Source organism: Anser brachyrhynchus (genome assembly GCF_964034855.1).
Source record: "Anser brachyrhynchus genome assembly, chromosome: 4".
NCBI classification, from domain to species: Eukaryota; Metazoa; Chordata; class Aves; order Anseriformes; family Anatidae; genus Anser; species Anser brachyrhynchus.
In genome coordinates, this window is record NC_137698.1 from 47,691,100 (window position 1) to 47,712,910 (window position 21,811).

At 40.9% G+C, this 21,811-nt stretch overlaps 1 protein-coding gene across 2 annotated transcripts in view; it reads right to left on the reverse strand.

The window, feature by feature from the left end:
* PRKG2 (protein kinase cGMP-dependent 2) overlaps positions 1 to 14,898 on the reverse strand; it is a 29,351-nt gene extending 14,453 nt beyond the window's left edge. For both annotated transcript variants that reach the window (XM_080591467.1, XM_080591466.1), the window contains exons 1-6: positions 14,769 to 14,898; positions 11,750 to 12,271; positions 5,098 to 5,264; positions 4,555 to 4,668; positions 1,874 to 1,979; positions 518 to 581 (exon numbers count right to left, since the gene is read on the reverse strand). In XM_080591467.1, the coding sequence (XP_080447593.1) occupies positions 518 to 581; positions 1,874 to 1,979; positions 4,555 to 4,668; positions 5,098 to 5,264; positions 11,750 to 12,271; positions 14,769 to 14,797 (1,002 nt within the window). In that variant the 5' untranslated portion in view covers positions 14,798 to 14,898. The remainder of the gene's footprint in view (positions 1 to 517; positions 582 to 1,873; positions 1,980 to 4,554; positions 4,669 to 5,097; positions 5,265 to 11,749; positions 12,272 to 14,768) is intronic.
* Positions 14,899 to 21,811: the final 6,913 nt, after the last annotated feature.

Genomic DNA, 21,811 nt, shown 5'->3' on the forward strand with positions numbered 1-21,811 from the left:
TAGAACTGTTCCAAGACTGGAGTTCCTAAAGAATTTCCCAATACAAATAATATCAATAGCTACCACTGCTCTTTGAAAACATCACAGCTACGACTATATACCTAAACTTTACCTCCAAATGCTGTTGTCAGATGCATCCCTAAGACAGACAGGTCTTTTTTCCCTTACATTTTGCAGTGTATGTATTCCAAGGCAAATGAAAATATTACGTATCCATATTGTATGCCAGTAAAGCATGATTACCAAAAACGAATCAGAGAACTGGACAGCAACTATGTGCTTAATCCTAATATAAGATAGACAGAATATGCTCTTAACTAGTTGCTTGACTTCTTAGATGCCAAAAATATAACTTAGTTATATGCCACTAAATGTTGTTATTTGGAATCCACTCTGACCACTTCAAAAATACTGTCATATTAAAAGAAGATAATCTTTTTTTTTTTTTAACCTACTTATTATTCATTATTTTTAAAGTTTACTGAATACTGTTCAGGAAAACTTAACAGTATCTTACCACCTCCAGGCAGTCCATGATCTTGGTTAGTTTATCTTCAGGTAAGTTTTTTAGGAGAGACACACTACCAGAAAACAGAAATGCCAAGCCAAAAAAAAAAAAAAATTATGACTAACACTTTTTCCACTTTTTTTACATGATTTCTTCTCATTATAGAATTTGTACAATCACACTTTATAACTAGCTAAACTGGTGTTGTGATACAAAACACATAATATAAAACATGCACTAAATCTTTATTTGAAAGGTTGAAACACTCTCACATCTTGCTTTTTAGGTAAGTAGAACTTGCACAATTATAGAAATGTAGCAAATATTGCTTAGTTTGTAAATCACCTTTGTACTTTGTTAGGTAGAAAAAGCTCTAGCAGGCACATGGCCCAAATTCAAAATTAAGTCATACAGAATCCACTCATTGCAAAAACAAGACACTATAATACTCCAGTAATGTATTTTCAAAAGCACTGCAGAGACTGCGAAATCAGACAAAGTTAGAAACTTCACTATTACTTTTATAACTATTAAAAGAGAATTCAGCTACAGTGATGACTTAGTGAACTTGCTGCTAAGAATGGAAAAACCTCTCCTCCGTAGCACTCTGACTAGTAAAAGTTTGGAAATCGTGGAGCTCTCTAGCTACTGGGCTCAACAAAGAAATACTGATGGAAATCAAAGATGGAGACAAGCAATGGATGCAAAAAGACATGCAAGGCCAGGCTTGAGATTTCAGTTTGAAACCATATCAGAATGGCGATGCTTTTTTAAAGGAAAAGAAAATATGAAATCAGCTAATTATGATTTGGAACCTCTAACGTAATTTCTTCTAAAGGAAAAAGACTGCACATCTCTCAGTATTCCCCGTAGGAGATAGTATTATTCTCCTTTACCTCTCTACAGATTTCCTAGTAATTTATATTGGAACGAGTTCATAAATAAAGATATGTAGTTCTCATATTCAAGTCTCCAAGGGATGAAGAATATATTATTTAATCTACTCCAACAGCAAATGAACTTCTAGTAGGACGATTTCATTAACTGTCTTCATTGAAAACATTGTTTTAACTTCTAGCCATGTAACCTGCCTATACATTTGTTCCATTACTTAAAAGCATGCATTTCATCAAGCAGATACTGCTGTTTCCTAATGCAATAGATAAAGACAGTCAAAATAAACAAAATAATTATGTGAATCCTAAAAATTTGAAAGAGATAAATATTCAGGTTATTAAGGCCCTTTGCATTCCTTAATGCACCTCTTTTTCTGTCCCTTTGTAAGACAGACAAGCACAATACTATTGTGCACCTTACCAAGTAGCTCAGACCAGTACTTAGAAAACACAAATGCATTAGGTTTACCTTCTAAGAAAGCTTCTGTACTGTTCTTGCCTTGTCTGTGCTGTCACTCTCATGATGTTTTGAAACACTTCTCTGTCCAATGCCCATGTTTTTACATTGGTGATTGCTTTAAGAAAACAAAATAAAACCAAACAAATCAACAATGTTTCATTATGATCTGGTGGCAGATATTACAGTATCAGGCCATGGTACAAAATAGACTAGCCTTTTCAAATTGCCCAAGGACAAATTTTTAAACCTGCAACACCTATTGCAATCAGACTTTTAAAAGAATCCAGCTCCCACATAAGTAACCCTCACTAAAATAAGGCTTAGATTTCCAAATGGCTCCTTCAGTGTGCACTTTCAAAGCAGCCCCATGGAGTGAGTAACCCTGAAAAACTAGCCATTTGCTATGGGCATAATCAGGGCTGAATGCTCATGAAAATCTATTCCTAATCACGGATAGACTTTGCACTTGAAAACTCCAATGTAATTTGTAAAACAGATGACTTGAAAGAAGAAGAGTTGGCTGAAGTGTGTGTGACATAAATGTATGATATAAATGTTGAATACTATGGCTCAGATCCATCTCTAATTCAGATTGATTACATGCAAACGTTTGTGAGATATGCAAGAAGATAGGAATAACAGAGGTCAAGAAATTCACGTAATTTCATTTAATCCTATGATCTTCACACATTTTTTCCTCTAATTTAACCATTTTCTAAGGGAAAGAAGAGCAATCAAAACAAATCTTACAGTTTACTGATTATATTTAGGAAGGTAATAAAAATATTAATGCAGCAAATGTCCACAAGACCCAGCATCAAAGATGCAAACCACTAAGTGGCCTCTGTGTGCAGTCACTGACACAACGGAATACACTGCACTTTTTATTTCTTTCAGCAAAATATGGTGATTCTATTTAATTTAATCTCTCTCTATTTCTCTCTCTCAAGATGCTACATTGTACTCAGTAGTTTTCCTTCTGTAAGTTGAAGGAATAAAACTTTTCTCTGGGATAAATGCTACAGAAAGCTACAGAAAAAAAAAAAAAAAAAGAACAACTTATTTCCCCAGTTTAACTATTTATCAGAAACATAAAGCCATTTTTACAGGAAAGAAAAATGCTAGGTTTAAAAAGATGCACAGGTCAGTTGTCAGTCACTGTACTTAATCCTGATGTACACATACACTCTTAACTGACATATATTAAAAGAGCTCAAAAAATATTTCTGGATGCTGGAAGGGAGACCGAAGGTTTTGTTTTGGTTTTGGTTTTCTCCTAAACAATATCTTTCAGTTTACTTTCCATGAAGAAAATATGGAAAGTATGAAAGCTTTCCATCTCCTGTATCTTGTACCTTAACTAAATAAACCAATGACATAGCTAGAAAACAAACAAACAAAAACCTGCAATTTCAAAGATGAGACAGAAAGAGGAATCTAGAAAGAAACACAGCAGTAAATCTTGTTCTCAGTTTCAAATACAGCTAATGCATATAAAGATGCTGCTGGGTAACCATGGTCATTAAAATGCTGTCTGGCTAAACTCCTTCGCTTGTCATTTTTCAAACATTGCAGGTAAGGGGGTTGACTAGATCCAGCATCCACATCAGAGTTTTCGCCTACATATTTGCTAGTTGTGCTCGGTTTGGGCATTGCAGCGTTCTTCCTTCACCACAAGGAAACACAGGAAAGCTAGTGGGGAGGTGTGGGTTTCTGGAGGGATTTTAAGTATACAAATATCCTTTCTTGTCAACAGTTGGAGAGACCTTGTCCTACCTCAAAAACAATTCACACTAATAAAGATCCAAAACAGCATGACATCTTACTATGCTGAAACATCACTTTACAATGCTAATACTATACAGCATGCAAAAAAGAAAAATAGGGAACATATTCAAATGCTAGTACAAAAACTAATCACATTAGTGATGCTGTTCTATTTATCAGGCAGCCACAAAAAAAAAAAAAAAGATTACAGGAGCTTACTCCATCTACATAGCCAGCAATGATTAAGTACTTAAACTGGGTGCAGGAAGAAAGACCAGAAGCTTTTAAAGCAAACAACTTCTGTTTTATTCCATTTGCTCCCTTTTAAGTAAACATGAACTCTTCATACTTACTGGTGGTTCAAGGTTCCTCAGTTGAGACGAGGCCAGAAACAAGCCTCCAAACACAAGTTATTTTCACAGAATGGTGGAGACTGGAAAAATGGGGATGAGGAATGAAAACCCTATGTGGTCACTTACTGGTCTGTCACAGAATAATATGGCAGGCTAGAAAAGGAATCTAGGGATATTTAATGAATTAATACCCAGTCTAATAAAGGAAGATGGATATTTGTATCCCAGCAGCACTGACCTCTATCCTGGTCAGACAGTAAACACTAAGCAAGAGCCAGTATTTTCCATGGAGAAGCAGGATGTCTCACCTAGCAATTCCTTATCTTCTTCACAATCAAACTCAACCTTCTTCTTAATGCCAGTCACAAATGCAACATGTAAAGGGATCTTGGTGAGACTCAATAACTTAATGATTTGGAAACAAAAAAGTACAACAGTAATTCCTACATACTCTATTACCTCTTGAATTAGGATTTTGACATCTATTAAATGACAATTTCAAAGATAAACTGGATATAACAGGAACCTCACAATAGTCCACACCATGTTGTTATAATACACTTTGTATACCTTTCACAGAAGCTGTCCGTGTGCAGTTGTATAAAATGGCTAGTTCACCAAATGCTGTCCACACAGGTATTGAGGAGAGGAGTTTATTCTGCTGAAAGACTTCCAGTCTGCCCTCTGTCAAAAATCATCAGGATAATATGCATTAAATCTGAGCTCTGTTCCACAGAAAGGAGGGAAAGTAAATCAATGCATTTCTGGCTTCACCACTCCCTCAAGCACAGAAATGGGAGCAGCAAGGATGCAAACAGTGCCTTGAAATGCAGGTACAAACCAGCCTCTCCTGGCCTCTAAGTTTCAGAGCTGAAAGAAACACTCCAATTTATTTTACTAGGAAATAGCATTAAATCAAGGTTCAAGTTTCTAGGGTACTTTTTGTTGTTTCAGTGTTTCACAGAAATCACAGATAAAACTTGCATTGCCCTCAGTGGGGCCAGCATGAGTCATTTAGGAATGCAGATATCAACATTCCTGTCTCTTGCAAAGACTTATAAATTATTTTCCTGGTTTTAGCACTTACGCATTGTACAAGCAAGCAGTACTCACCTTTGAGCACAAAAATGTGATTGCCTGGCTCTCCCTGTCTGGTGACATAACTCCCCTGCTGGAAAGTCCTTTCATACATACATTCCACCATATCTCGGATCTGCTGAGGCTCCAGTCTCTTCAAGAACTGATTTTTATTCAGGGCGTCTGTGATGAGCTTCTTCTCACTGGTTTCGATCAAAAAGCAAAGTGTCAAAGATCAAGCACTGCTGGGATATATTATTCACCAGGCATTCATTCCTCTCAACATGCTTCGTCTAATTTCTAACACTGAAAACATGACCAGTATCAATTATGCATATTACAATCCTTGCAACTAACATGCATCCCAGAAGCAGTGCCACACCATGGCCTCTCTCCTCCTGCATAATCCCAACAAAGAAAGCATCATGTTAGATGTGAAAAGGCTCCAAGTAGAAGGCACGCTCCCCAGATGTTTCGCACTGTTTCTCACCGTGTTCTTTCTGCAATGCATGACTAAAATATACAGCCTTGCTTATGTGAAGGAATGAAATGTGAAAGGTATGTCTTCACATACCTCTGCCTGTACAGGAATGGCAACCTGTTATAAAATCAGGTCCACTTTTCTAACATTCCAGTGTATTTTGTTCTTAATAGCCAGCAGAAACAAAACACCGAAGATAGTAACAGAGTTAAATTCAACACTGATGGTATGAAGAGTTTCTCCTTTGTAGTGAGGTAAGCAGCAAGGAAAAAAAGTATGCCAAAGCATGATTAACAGGCACTGCTGGTTCTTAGGAACATGTTAAAAGACATTGGTGGTGGGAAAAATGAAGCAAGCTGTAAATGATTGTGGTTAAACAACTGACTACAGAGAACTTGCCCTGAACCTGCAAAAGGCCATTGATCCTATGGCATTCCCTTTTCATAGCTACTAAACTAAGTTATGAGTGGGACACCATGGAAAGGTCAGCTTGCAGAGTACCTGCTGAACACTGTCCCCACATTTGCACAATAAGCCCAGGATAGAGGGTGTAAGGGGTGGGCAGGGATGAGGGCTGGGATTAATGCAGCTCCCTTCCGCACTGCTCTTTGTCCTCTATCTTCCTACACACAAAACTCTGCCTACCTCTGCTGTATCCACTTCCTCTGCGTGGATGACAAAAACCAGCATAAATGCTCCTATCTGTGTAAAAGTGTGGTAGTGGTCTGCCCATTTGGGATGACAAACTGGCCCTGTCTCCTTAAGAAGGAGCAGACAGGGGAGAAGTCTTCCCTAAGCATGCCCTTTGCAAAGTACAACTATACAGGGTGGTTTCATTGAAATGTCTTTGGAAAAGCTTTGGGGTATTCACAAAAGTCAGACAAAAGGCATGTAAAGTAGGCACACCGGAGTTCAAGGAGCAGCCTGTGAGGACCCCACTGCTGGCAGTAACAGGCCATCACCACCCTGACCACCCTCACCTGGGACCCCCATCCACGCACCCACTGCTCCATTGGCCTGCATACTCTATTTACGCTCAGGCCTGGGAAGTCTGGTTTTATTTGAGCTATGTTATAGGGATTGATTTTTTCTTTTAGAGGGATTTTGGCACCACACTGTAAGTACTTTGCTTATGTTTCCTGGAGAGAGCTTGCAGTTGGACTGATTGCTTCTTGGATGGGATTTATGCTGGATGCTGCCATCGCCACCCTGTTCTGCCTAACCTGTCTGTCCCTTGTGGGATGGTCAGTGAGGGTGCTGTGTGGTCTTCTGTGGCTCCTGGCTTGCTCTTCCCTGGGGACCAGCCATGTCCTTACTGCTCCCTGCAATGCTGTCTCTGCACTATCTCCTGGAGTGGGAAATGTTGATATAGAAAAGGATGTTGCAAAGACAAGATCAGTGTATTTTTCCAGCTGATAGAAGATCTCAGTGGCTGGATTTTAAGAAGGAGAGAATGTGGAAAAATCAAAGCTGGCTGAACTGACTAACAATGAGCGATCAACTGAGATAAAGCTGGCTCTATATACACATTGGGCAGCCTGTGAAGTCTGATTGACTGACACATGCTCTAGGTCAAAGGCTTCCTGTAAAAAGCCTTGTAGTGTTTTGAATGCATGCCAGAAGTGAATGCATTTAAACAAACGCTGCATTGATAAATCTTTTAAGGAATTGCTGAGTGATTTTTCTTACTGCTGCAGTGAAAGTTACATTCTGCTTTCAAGTCCCCTTGTTCCTATTATGCTGGTGTAGGCAAACTGCCTAACAAAATTAACACCTTCACAGCTTTCTGGAGCATCTAAGGTTTCCTCTTGCTTCTATTTGTAAAACAAGGCAAAGCTTTCATCAAACGCAGGTAATGTGGGAAAGTTTCCTGAGGGAAATCAGGAATGAACAAAAGTAGATTTAACATGTTACTAGGCATATAATGTCTGAAAATCAGTAATGGTAATGACAAGAGGCAAGAAAATAAAATCAAGCAGTAATGGTTAAGACTGTGTTTAGAAATAGAGATAATAATTTAGCTTCTTCTGAAAGCAACAGCATTATTAGAATATAGTCTCTAACTTGATTTTCTGCTGAAAATGACCTTGCTTATTTAATTTATCCTGGCCTGCATCATGCACATTATACTGCAATAAAATACAGTAATGGCTTATAAACTGATACTTAAGAGCAAGCACTAAAGCTTGCAGAAATACTGAATCTTCTGATGCTGCTGTTTCAGGAAGTGCAGTGGGCTACTAAGCAAAGGACCTAGAAGTATCATAATCATGCCTCAGGCTCTTCAATCAGTTGCTTGCTCATTTCATAGGCATCCAGCACAGTACATATTGTTTTGTTTTTCTCTGCTTCCCCTACACCTACCTTAGCTTTAAGATCTGCTGGAAATAATTACTTGTCCTGAAAGGACAGGTGACACTTGATATTATATTTGTACCAGTTACTGCACTGTTCTTTCTAGAGGCTAAAAAGGGGATGCACAGCTCCATACAACTGTTCTGGTGTTCCTGAGGTATTTCTGGGTCCCACCACTAGCAGGACTTTCCTTTACTACACTGCTTGAGCTTTGCTGTAGCGCTTCTGTACAGGCTTGGTTCCCTTCCCTGCTGTTAGCAATTTTACCAATGTTCCATGCGGCCCTTTTCAAAACAGTCACACCCCCATAAATACCATTTGACAGTTCAAAAACATCTTTCTGTGAACAGTAGTTAATTTCCTCCCCGAGGAGATACCTGTCATCCCACAGGTTAAGGGTATGACATAGTTCAGGGAGCGCTGATTTCTCTCAATCTAACTTTGTCCTAGTGATGAGAGATCTTGGATTTCTGTTGGTATTGACTGGCAGGAGACATAACTGTTAAGTGTGAGATAGGTTTTTATTCTCCCCCCAGGGCTCCATTAAATCCTTACTCTGTAAAGGGGAAGCAGCTGCTTACATTAACAACTCTAAAAGCTCCTATAGCCACTGCTAGGATAAAGAAACATTTTTTTTTTTTTTAAACACGATGGACAGAACTCCGTAGACAGTCAAGGTTAGACTTTGTCCTTTCATGAATGCCAACTGTTTGAATTAGACCTGCCTGAAGTATTTACGACCTGTGTAAGAAAACCAAATGCTTGAACCTCTAGGCATTTTATCTCAATTGCAAGGGGATGACTTCAACAAGTGCAAGTGTATCACAGGCTTACCTAGGTGGTGGACACAGCACTACTATGCCTCTAGCACTTCTGGTACTTTCCTCACTTCTGTATGCTTCTGAAGCATTTGGAAGATCAAAAGATAGCTTGGCCACTATTGCATCAAAAGATAGACCTCTTCCCAGAAGTCTGAGCGAAGTCTTCACCCATTACTTGATTCATTGGGTAAAATCTAATTTGTTCCCTTGGTGCATATCATGTATGTGAGTTTATAAAATAGCTTTTTGATAAAGGTACTAAACATTCTGTCTGAGTCTAAAAGCTGTCCAAAAGACATAAATCCAACAAATACTGACTGCAACAGAAAAAAAAATATGCCAACTTGCAAATGAATAAAATATTTTGGGTATGCCCTTTGAGCGTTATTCCACAGGAAATGAGGTTTTGATAGTGTACTGCACTTATATTAATTCAAGGCACCAGTTCTTGGTGTTTCTAGTCTTTCAAATCCCAAGACATTTGAACAAAGTCACTTCGACTGCATAACAGAATTCTGCCCATAATGCAGACTAAAGTTTCAGAACCTCAGCCAGAAAGACATGAACTCTTGGAGACAGTTCTAAGTGTATATAAAACCAGAACTATTCTGACATGCTTTTACATTACTTCTTAGACTTAAAAAAAAAAAAATCCCTACTACAAAGCACCACTTAAAAAATGTAAGTTTTATTGCTGTAATGCTATTAAGAGTCCATAATCAGCTTTTTAATTGTCTTAGTAACTATTGGACTATGTCCCTAGATCTACAAGTAAAACATAGATATATTGCCATTTTATGTCCTACCAAAAATAGATCTAGAAAATGGTTAATTATGGAAGATTACTTGGTAATTTAAGAACAATGGGTAAAATATGAAGTTGAATTTGAGTTTAATAATGTAAGAAAAGGTAATTTAATCTCTGGCATGATCTATCGAATACTTAGGATACCCTAGAAATCATTTTTCCTAATTCTAGCTCTTCTGATTTAATAAAGATACTCTAAGATTCTATGATATGCTTTTCTTCATTCATAATCCTGCCAAGAAATAAGTTCACGTGAGCTCTTGAGTCTGCTACAACAAATTTTCCATTAATATTTAATGTTAAAGCTGAAGTTTTGGTTGCATTTCCAAATTTATTTATTTATTTATTACTTTTTCTCAGTTCAGCTTAGGGAGCAATTTTTTTTTTTGTATAGAACACATAGCTAGTTCTCTCATGCTAATTACTCTGGCAGAGTTGATGCACTTACTAGCAGTGTGTAATGAAACAAATGATGAGTTCAACTTCACTATAAAATTACTTATACTCAGGACAGTAATTAGCAGACAAATGAAAGTTGAATTCTCATCTTCCGTGATGGCCATTAAAATAAAAAATGAAGTGTAAATAAAGGAAACATGGATAGCATTGAACAGAAGGAAATAAGGTGAAAAGAATAATATAAAAGCTGGAAATGGTGGGGAGGAGAGTAGGGTGGTCTGTTCTTAGTGCTTTTGGGGTGAATACTAAAAAAGTTGTTTCCACTAAAGTCAAGATCAAATCAATACAGGAATGGTGTATTCTAAATTGTTATGGATCTATGGGAGCCTTACCATAACTATTTTGAACCAGATTGTTAAAGATTAGAGGGAGGGAAAATGAAAAGAGCGGTTCTGCTTTATCCTTTCCATTTCATGCCATTGTTTAGGAAGACAAGAAAATGAAGATGGCATTCAAGAAAAATGGCAGTGTTAGAACTGCTCGGCCACTGAATCAAGACAGAAAATTCCTGGCTCTTATCTATTGTATGATCAGCATTACATTTAGACTGCATAAGCTGCAATATTTGCTTTTGTACTGAATGGTCAAGTCTGTGCTGCACTTGGTAGATCATCCTGTCCTGTGCTTCACTCTGCAGTATTATTACAATTCTACTTCTGAAAGCACCCTAGAAAACAATCTGGTGGACTTCAGCACAAGGGTTATGCCAAGGAGAAGACAGGTAATAACATTTTATCACAAGTTGTAATTACAGTTCCCTTAGTTCCCATACACAGAAAAACACTGCTTGCTGAAGCTTTCAGCTCCTTAGGGTAATTCAGGCAGCCTTTCAGGTTCAAAAGATAGCTTTGAGGATACAACACAGGATGGATGACAACTACATTGAGCCTGATAACTCCTAGTTCTACTGCAGTACAGGTTCAAATGCGCCATGAACTCCTCAAAATACTAAAGCTCCCCACAAAGAGGAGATACTTTGGTTGCTGGCTGCAGTCCACATATTTTCTGGCTATCATGATATTAAATCAGATAATCAGGATAGGCCTAAACTGTAAGGTAAAAGAGGGTCTGCAGTATGGGTAGGAATACTAGTCTGAAAATTGTCCACAAGGCGAGCTGCAACTGCAGCTCCTTCTGTCTTCTGTAGAGGCTAGAAGTTTAATGGTTCAAAGCAGAAAAAGTTAAAATGGGTTCCTTAACAAGGACTGAAACTGGGGGAGGAGGAGGAAGCTACTAACAGGTTAATTATGCTGTAAAAAAAATTGTGTATATTTTGCACGAGTGAGTTGACACCAGGCTGACAAAGCTAGTACACAGCTGTGAACTGATGTCTATGCTGCACTTGAACTGAGGCCACCTGCTCCTTCCTAAGCTATCCATAAGGCAGGACTAAGAATCTGCCCCTATGTGAAGACATCCAGCCTTCTGCCCATCAGTACTCCAGAGAATAGCTTAAACTTTAAGCAGTAGGCAAACCTGGACCTGAGACTTGGGTTCTGCTTAGCTGACAGTAAAGACAAATACTGAAGGGGCTAAAAGCGAAGATGCCACCCACCACTTGATCTGAAGTTAGGGGGCTGCAGATGATTCTTGGTTGAAAGCTAAATGGAAATCCAGCCAGCATCTAACTACCATAGTGACAAAACCTATGCAAAAAAAAAAAAGCTGGGTACTGAAATTGTAATTTTTCACAAAGACAATATCATTGGGATTGCAGCTATATTCCTGTAACACAAACATACAACCACTCTGCAATAAGCTTACCTGAAATCCTTTTGGACTCTTGATTTTTCGAAGGAAAACCTAGCTTGCTTGCTCAAATCATATAGCTGTGTTGTTGGCTCTGCAGATACACCTTCCTTAGCTCCTTTCCTCCTGTCAGCAGAGACTTGATTCTTTGGAGTTGCTCTAAATGGAGAAGGCTGAAGAGAGTGTTCTCCTTGAGTACTAATAACATCCTGCAGCTTGTTCAGCTGTATACACTTGCTCTGAAGTTCCTTGGTGAGTTCTGCTATGACCTTAGTCTGCATAGCCAGCTGCTCCTGAAGCTCAGCAACGAGACTTTGACCCTCTTGCAACTCTTCATCTTTTCTTTTCAGCTCCTTTTCCAGTTCAACCACCCTGCTGCAAAGAGCATCAGCTTGCCCAGTCACATGGATGCCTAGACCTGGGTCCTTCAGAAACTTATAGTTGCCAGCACAACCAATAGAGAGGTTTGCTACATGTCTATCTGGCTGTCTCAGGTGCTTGGGTTTCATTGACAAGTTCCCCATTTTGTCCAGAGACCTAGGTGCAAAAACACATTTGCAATATTACTTAGTTACACAGACAGAAGTAAAATATTTTTGTTAAAGGGCAGGTAATTATTTATCTGGCAGCTAAATTTGAGGTAGACTGCAGTAAACATTGTAGCTGAGGGCTTTCATCCTTCCCAGTCCTGAAAGCCAGAGAAGTACAGGGCAAAGAAGAGGTGGTGGGTTGGTAGATACAAAGCAAAAGTGGCTGTCACTGTTTGTTGAAGAAATATATAAGCTCCTATCAGCCTAATAAAGAAAAAAAAATCAAGAAAAGCAAAACAATCAAGAAGAAAAGTTCATGTTCTATTGTTGAATCAAGGAATATGCTAAATGGAAAAAAGAAAGGTTCTTTCATTTTCCCATTGAGGAATAGCTATTGATCATACAAACTCAATGAGTGGGTATACATCTGTCTGGCAGAAAGAATGTGTGATTTAGTAAAGATATGGGCAAATAACACTTTTTTAAAAAACAGGCATACTGACCAGGAAACAAGGATCTGGCAGGCTCATAAACTGTCTCCAACTGTGGCCATAAGGAGATCGCCATGAAAGGGTATCAACAGGACAATTGTAGAGCCTACTTGATTGAAATGGTGTTCCAAATTTCAGATTACTGAGGCCAACAGGCATTTTTTAATCCTCAGTGGATCTCTGTTCCTTGTACTTGTCCTGTCTTCCCTCTAACCCCTGTAAACCTCAAATCTGCAGAAACTGTGGCAAGGAATTGCATAGGTCTGTTGCTTGCCTGAAGAACTTCCTCCTATTTGTCTTTCCAGCACAAAACCAGGTACAAATCAAAGTTAGGAGGAGCCAGTTTCAGAAAAAATTCTCTCTCCTAACCTTTTCTATGCTATTTTGCAAACTTTTGTCCTACCTTTCTGCCTTAATGTGTGTCTGAATTCTTTCCCAGAAAGAAGGGTTCTAGCTTAATCAGTCCTTCCTCATACAGGACCCACTCCAACAGTTTCAACAACTTTACTGTCCTTTGATAACAAATTGAGGGCTGAACACAGTTTGACCTGATGTACTCCCACCAAGAGCAGGCAGCTGGCATTGGTTCTGTAGCTCTTACACATTAAAAGCTGGCTCAGGCTTGTTAGTGTCACAGCAGCTACTGCTTTCTACTACTTTCGTGGAAAACTGTTCCTCTCTGTCACCTACTCAGGAAAAGTGACCAGGAAAAAAGAGCTTGGATTCCTGTTGGAACACTTGCTCTCCCAGCCCTTGTTGCAATCAGCAGCATTCAGCAGGTTTGCAAAGTGACCTACCTTCTTCCCTGGACACAAGCTTTGGCGTATCTTTTATTGTTTTAAAAGAAGCAAGGAAGCAATATCTGCTGCTCAGGTCCGAGCGTATTCAATCCATGCATACGGGGGGGGGGGGGAACTAGCACACTGCTTTTAGTGGTCCAGTATTCAACAGTCACTAACCCACTGTACGCCAGAAGCAATCTTGGAGCAATGCCTGTTTACAGATCCCACGTGTGGACCACAACAGTGCCAGGTCACAGCTTGGTGTAGTTTGAGCCTACAGAGACCTCCTCTGGAAGAGAAGGGATGAGTTTAGGGCTGTATTGCCCAGGCCTTAGCACCACACAGAGGTTTTTCAAAAAAAGCCTGCTCAGGTTCCTGATGAAGCCTGTTAAATTGTACCTTGCTGTAGCAGAGGCAGAACACCACAGCACAGGAGACACCTGTCTCAGGTGAAACAAGATTTTTTCCCTTGAATTCCAATCTTTGCCTTATCAATATAGTATTTTACTAAGTTTTATAGAAGTCTTGCTGCATGGTGCTTTGGCTTGATGACAGCAGTATGCTTTTAATAAAATTCATCACACATAAATCAGTACTGCAGAAGAGAATTTAAGCAACTTGCACATCAAGGTAGCAAATCAATTTATCTCTCAAGAGGGACCTGTATGTTAATGCCTATGGCTCAACCAAAAATCCTATCTCAGCACGCAATAAAACTAAACTGTTTTGATACATAGGTAAAAATGAAGATTACTGGAAATATTGCTATCACACACAACAGCCTCCCATACTACATGCAGTAGCATTCACCACATTTCAAAAAGGCCATCACAGACTTAAAAAATGACCTTTGAAAAAGGATAGGGTGAATGCCTAAGGCACAGAGAAACACAGTAAGAAGACTGAATGCAGCAGCACAACAGGTTTACCAAATAAAGAGCTGATGACTTGGAGGTTAAAGTTTATAATGTAACAAATGAACTAGAGTGAAAACACAGGAACTTCTCCCATCGCATGTGCAAAATTAATAGGCAGTGCACAATGCAGCAAACATTGAGATGTTACTGTTTCCACACAGTGCCCTTTATTGGCTGCTGGTATAGGAAACTCTCGAGGCTACATATACAACAGGACTCAAGAAAGGCCAGACAGGTAATTAATTCAGCACGGTAGTAAGTAATTTAACAGAAAACTCAAAACATTGCACCTCAAAGGTTTGAGCAGTCTTCACCTGTAAGCGAAGAGACAAAAAGAGAGCATCCCCTGTTCATTTCCTACAACGCATCTCACATCCTCCGTGGGTCCACCACTGGCCGAGACAGGGCTGGGGAGCGGGGAGGCTCACCCTACCTGGAGAGGAGGACGCAGACCACTCGGCGGATTCAGCCCAAGCCAGCGCTGGGTGCCCAGGCTGCGCTGCTCGCAAACCACAGCCAGCCCTGAGCCGGTGCCTCTGCCAGCACCCCCCCGGCCTCCTCGCGGGGCTGCTCTCACCTGGCAGGCTCAGCCCGATGCCTCTGCAGAGCCGAGGTGGGTGGAAACGCCGCCGCCCGCCGTGCTCGTTGCCCGTCACGGGTGGCCAGGAGGTGCGGCGGGGGCGGGCGGGGAAGGAGCAGTGCCCGCCCGGGCCTCGGTGCTGAGGGGGCTCTGGGCCGGAGAGAGGGCCTGGCGTGTCTCACGGGTGGGCGGCTGAGCTGCTGCAGGGATCCTGCAGCCCTCGCTCACCGATCGGCTCCCGGGTGCCGGCACGCGGCCCTCCTGCCTGCTGCAGCCCCTTCGCTTGTCCGCGGGTCCGTCCTCGGCCGGGCTGGAGCACCGCGGCTGCCCCCTGTTCCACACCGGCTCCCCGTTTCACAGGGGTGGTTCGCTCCCGGCAGGTACCTTCATGGTGCTTCCAAACAGCTTCTTCTCTTCGAGGAGCGCTGGCTCAAACAGTGACAAACGCTGAGTGAAAGGATTTCACAACAGCCGAGGAGCTGCACACACGCTGCTCCTACTGGCGCTGTCAGGCAGGCTCAGTCTGACCCCAAGCCGTAGCCTCTAGGACTCTGGGTCTCCGTTTTTCTCCTCTATACTTCACCTCTCCTCTTGGGAGCGTCTTTACATTCACCTCAGATTCTTTTTTGTCCCACTCACAAACTCAGAATTGCTGCTCAAAGCTGCCAGCACTGGAGGAGAAATACCCTAAGTCAGTGGTTTTCACACTGCCCCTGAAATCCCTCCTGTTTTCCCTTCTACATCCTGACAGCCCCACCGGCGAAAAACCTCCACATAGGCATAACAATGACATAAATATTCGAGGCAACTCCATCACATGAGCAAACGCCAATTTTCCCACCTGTAAATCCCCCTTTGACTTTAACAGGCATCCGTGTTCAGTGTGGCTGCTGCAGTCCCTGCCTGGGGTTGCAGCGAAGCAGCTCATGCAAACTAACAGGACCCCTCTGAAGAGAGCTGCACACATTTACTACAATCTACCTCTCGATTACAAAAGACAAAATTATAAATAAGCAGTGGCTGTACATTTTGCTGCCTACTCACAACCTCCGAATGCCAATGTTGTAGTGATCAGAGGAGAAGTATTTGATGAGAAAACATGCCTCAGCAATTGCTTGTGCTCTGAAAGTCAAATTCTGTCACATCCACCGAGGTGTACGGCAGTTTGTCAGCATCCTCTTTTCCTGCTGCAAAAGTGTATGTTTTTGTGGGAATCCTGCCAGGAACACACTTGTCTACAGATACTATACACTTTATTATCAGAAGACTCAGTCGAGACAAAGGCCCTCCTACACTTGTTTCTGCGCAGGCATGGAAGGAACAAGACTTCCTATTTTAAGTGTTTGCAATCACACTAGATGAGGTAACAAAAGCAAGGACAGTACAGTCCCATACAGAGAAATGAAACAAGTAGTCTGTGAACAAACAGAAGTGAGTGGCAAAGCCCTGAAAGGAACACACTATCAAGGCCCTGAAGGCTCTAATAACCCTTAATGGCCCTGACCACCCTCACTGGAGCCCCCTCCCCACAGCCATGGGTCCAGGAGCTCTATTTAAGCTCAGCCAAGGGTCTTTGCTCCTTGTTCAAGCCCCTTGATCCAGACTTCATTCTGTAGATTGACTTCCTGGCTTGATCTTGGCCCTGGCGTTTTACTCTGCCTCGCAATGCTGGCCTTGGTCTTAAACCTTACGTATGGAATGATTTTTCGGCTTGACCAGGGATCTGCCTCATCACGTTGATATTGCCTAATCCTGTGGACTCTTGGCTGGACTGGCCACGATCTCTGGTTCTGCTGTGCTCCTTCACTCAGGTACTGTTGCACAGGGCCCTGGACAGTAAGGCCCTGGCCCTGCTGGCTGTCCGATTTCTGTGTCCCTTTCACCTGCCTGGCTTGTGGCTCATGTTCTCTTAGAAAGCACCTCTCCTCTTGCTGTTCCCTAGCACAATAGACTACTGACTTATGTCTTATGCATAACATCCTCACTTGTGTACATAGGAATCAGTTCTCAAAGAGCAACATAGCCCAAGTTGCTTCAGGTGTGTTTTGTTGGTTTTTTTTCCCAGTTGACTCTCAATTTGGGAACATGTAAGGTGGAAAAGATATTACAAAGATTAAGATAGGGTGTAGGGGGAGGGTGGAAACACGCTCCAGAAAACTAACCCAGTAAAGAAATACTTCAGAGTATACAGAACCAGCAATATTCCTAGAAATCCCAAGATGTCCTATTCTAAAAAATGTCTATTCTAAAAAATGTGTTACAGAGACTCTTATTAGATAGCATTTCAGGGTGGCAGTATGAGGGGGATACAGCTAGGAATTCTTGGTTCAATCTAGACTCAGAATGAACTTGATGTGGTACTAGTTAGTTCAAAAACTTCAAAACCTGCTTTTCTGGCTATTTGTTCTAGCTTTATTCTGGGTTTTTCTTTTGCCTTTTGAGCAGGTTAGCACGAGTGTACTATAGCTTAGGTTTGGGGAGTTGGAGGTCATGCTGTTACATGACCCACTCAAAGGCGACTCGCCTCAACTGAAAGTCACCAGCAATCACCCATCTTTATATTCCAGAACAGATGGAAACTGAGAAAAATGCAGGATCTAGAGATCAGTGCTGCAGGTTGTTGGGTTCAGCACTCATAATGAGGTTCTGGACCAGCATGATGCTGCAGAAATCAAACAGAGACTTTTACAGATGATGCAAGTAGAAATCAGTCTATCAAGAGGTGTGTACTTTGAGATAAACTGTAATTGCATTCATGGGTCAAAGATGTTTTCACTGAGAAAGGAGAATTCCTCCTTCCTTTCCCCATACAGAAATGCCAAAAAACTACCCTACTTAAATGAAAAATACCTATTGTAGTGTAACTTAGGTATGTGCATCAAGGACTGAGTGACTAGCTGTGCAACCTGCAACGATTTTGCTGTTGATCCAAGTTAATTTCTAAGGTCTGGCTTCACAGGAGACAGATTTGTTAAATGGCAGCACAGAAGCAAAGCTCCCTGCCCAAAGGGGCTCCTGTGACAGCAATGACAGATAGGAAGCACTGGGCAGACCTGCTGATGGCAGGAGAGAAAGGCCATCATGGGAAGCATGGGGTTGTGTGTGGGTAAGGTGGAATAAACAGGGGGGGGGCGGGGAGGAGAGAGATATCCTCTGGACACCCAGGTGTCAGTCTGCCTTCACAATAAGTGGACACTGATCTAGCAGCCTAACTGGTCACAGTGGACCTAGAGAAGACTCTAAAAGCCCGTACACAGCAAAGCCCTGCACTGTCTCTGGCCACCTTGAGTGTTCACAGAGCTATAGTAAGATGCCCAAACACCCCTCTAAGCCTCTGCAGAGGGATGTGTGAAGAGAGCAGCCGTAAAGGAAAAATGTTGATGGAATAAGATGTCCACTAAAATACTGACAGAGAAAGATATCTGCCAGCCTCGGATCTCAGAGCCTGGCAACCCAGAGATCATCCTTGAGAAGTGTAGCTGGCATCTTTGAATCTCAGCTGGGTACCTGAGAAACTAAGACATCCTGAGATCTTTAGTGAGCACAAAAATACAAACAAACAAAAAAAAGTCTGTGATAACTAATCAGCCTGGGAAAGCAGAAATCAGCCTGGCTATTGGCTGTTCCAGGTGGGAAAAGAATTTAGCCTGGCTTTCTCACAATAAAAAGGAGATAGAGTTGAAATTGCTCTGAAGCAACTTGATTTTCACTTTCAATTATTTCCTGGACAGCACGTACTAAAAGAACACCAGTATTGCACAAGTCCTATAGTCTATAAATAGTCTATATATAGTCTATAAATCCCACTCAACTATTTGCAAGCCTCTGGGACAGTAATAAACCTGTAAAGTATAATGGATATGTCCTAATTATAATCCTTTCCATTTGCAATGCTGTCTATTATCAAAAACTGGATCAAATTTACTACCATAAAGTAGGGAGGAGCAGGAACATGAAAATATGGAGCTTTTGATTGTGCCTTGCTGTTACAAAGTTGACATTTTGAAACAGAACAAATGATGTTATTAAATATATTTTCCTTGCAGATGAGAATGAAATGGTTGGGGATTACAGATTAGTAACACTATTCTTCCTTTCTGATTCCTAGACATATTTGCTTTGTAAAAATTTTGTTCTTAATTCTGTGGCTAATCTGCTGAATCAGTAATTTAAAAGGATGGCTTTTTACCAGGACCAATAAATACATCATTCACCAGTTTTAATGCCTGAAACAACATGAATTAAAATGTGTTGTCTTTTTAAAAAAACAAGTCCAAAGTTCCTCCAGAGCCTCCTAGCATCAGAATCCGTATGTGGTGCTATGCAGAGATGGCATATGTTCCTAATGTCCTTCAAGAAGCAACAGGACTCATCTCAATATAAGAAAATCAAGACCTTTAAAGTTATTATGTTTTATCCCTGGCCAGCCTTTCAGAATTGCAATTTCAATACTGAAATTATTTTTAAGTGTGTTTTCTGATACTTTTACATGGTATTGCATTTGGAACTGGAAGTAAAAATGAAACGATCTCCTCTGTTTAGGATAAGTATTACAGAAGAAATATTGTCTGAATTTCAACAAGCCTGTATTTGACCCAGCACTTACACTTGAAGTCAAAGCTTCCCAGGGGGGTTGTATCTTGCTGATGTTTTCCAGTTTTAGACACATTACACAACCTTAATCAAGTTACTCTACCTGATGTTCTTTGCCATTGACCCTGTGACAATTGCCTGTGATGTTCCTCCCCTAGCAACCCATAAGATGCAGCTTTATAACTACACAACAGTAGCCTGTCTAAGTGCAGTGTGTGACCTTAACAATGGTGATCTGATTAAAATGCTACAAGCACATGTTCAAGGCAAATATTCAGCTAGCAGTTTTGTTACATAGGACATCACTACTCATGACCATTAACAGGGGCAGTGAACATATTTAGATTCTATTGGGACCTGGAGGCAAAATCAGATTGACATGATGGAGCACTAAAGTCACCCTGCAGTGGATATAGAGACATGGGGCAGCTACATTTTTGAATCCTGTGACCACGGATATCATGGGACAAATCAGACTAATTAATCTCCCCAAAAGTTCCCGCAGCTGACATGCTAATAAAAGACTTAAGACAAGTTCTGTGATAAGCATACTACTCCAGAGCTTCTCAATAGTGTGATTCAGTGAGATAGTTCAGGCTGTACATCATTTTAAGCACAAGAACTGGCTGACCTGAGTCAGGAACGCCACCCCGTGCTACTGTACAGGGTGTTGGATCCACATGCCTTTCACACACCTTGTCAAGACCTTTGGAACCACTTCTTTTTTCTCTCCTCTAAGCACACAATGACTACTACTTTATCTCACAAAATAATCTACAGTACATTCTTTCCCATTCAAATTCTTCATTCAGCCTCTCTGTGTTCCCTTGAGCAGACACAGTCCTTTTTGTGTTAATGTTTCTAAGAAAATAAATGGAAACAAACAATAAATATATAGTCACTGAGGGTGGTTCAGTGCAGAACAAAGAGATGATATACCATACCTTGCCAGCCCTGAGGCATTTATAAGCAACAGTAAAAAACAAGAAAGCTAGTTTTATTTCCAGGTTGGGAGAACAGCATTTGAGATTCATAGAGGAAGCTGAACATGCTAAAAAGAAAAAAAAAAAAAAAGTAGGAAGTAACTGTGTTCTGTGAGTGGCTCTGCCCTCCCTTCATCCAGCAAGGCAATTCAGGACGTGGTGCTCTGAACATGGCTTACAATCTCACACGTGTGGCTAGGTGCCCTTCTGTGGTTAATGTGACCAGGGCACTGCAGGAAGGCACCTGAAAGCTAGGAAAAAAAATCCCAAGCCTAATAAGACAGCATAGAAAGATAAATGTGAATTATAGGGACCAGAAAAATGGGGAGCTAGAATCGGAGGTAGGCTTGCACATGACACGGGAGATAGAGACATGACATTTGAGATGTCTGTGAGACAGTGGAATAGAGAAATCACAACTTATAGCTCATAAAAAATATAACTGTACTACATTTGTAAAAAAAGGCTTGCAGAATTTAGGGAGGTGGCATATTTTTCTCAGACTGAATGCACTAGGCAGGCATGCACTTAAACATTTTTCTGTCTTGAATTACATGTATATTTTTTTCCTGTGGCTTGGCTGTATATGACTGTGTACTTACCATGTCAGCCTTCTTCACTGCTGCCCAACTCCATCCCTTTATCTGGACAAACTGACTCTTGCTTATGACCATGCATGGTTTTTCTTCCTCTGTGATGTGACAGACCTGTTAGCCTGAAAGATAAAAAAAAAAAAAAAAAAAAAAAAAAAAAAAAAAAAAAAACAGAAATAAGCGAGAGGAACATATGGTAAAAATGTCTCGCTGGACCCATGTGAATAAACAAACAGCTGGCTATCTGTGTCCTACAGGAGGTCACAGAAGCAGAGACAGCACCAACATAAAAAAAACCCATGCATTTGGACTGCAACTTTTTAATTGACAGTGTGGGGGTGTGGGGGACCTGTCTATTTCTTTAACTCAACAAATTTGAGAGCATTTCTTACAGCAGTACAGATAGAAGTGTACTTAAGATTGTAATTAAATTATATTTTACCTTTTCGTTCATGCAGTTCATTCAGAAATTTTTTAAACATATGTGTGTGCCTATAGGCCCCAAGGGTCAGAGGTGGAGGTTAACTCCAGACCTTGAAGACTGGGGGAGCACAGTGCTCCATCTGCCAGGGTAAATAACATGAACAGTACCCCCTAATATTGATGCC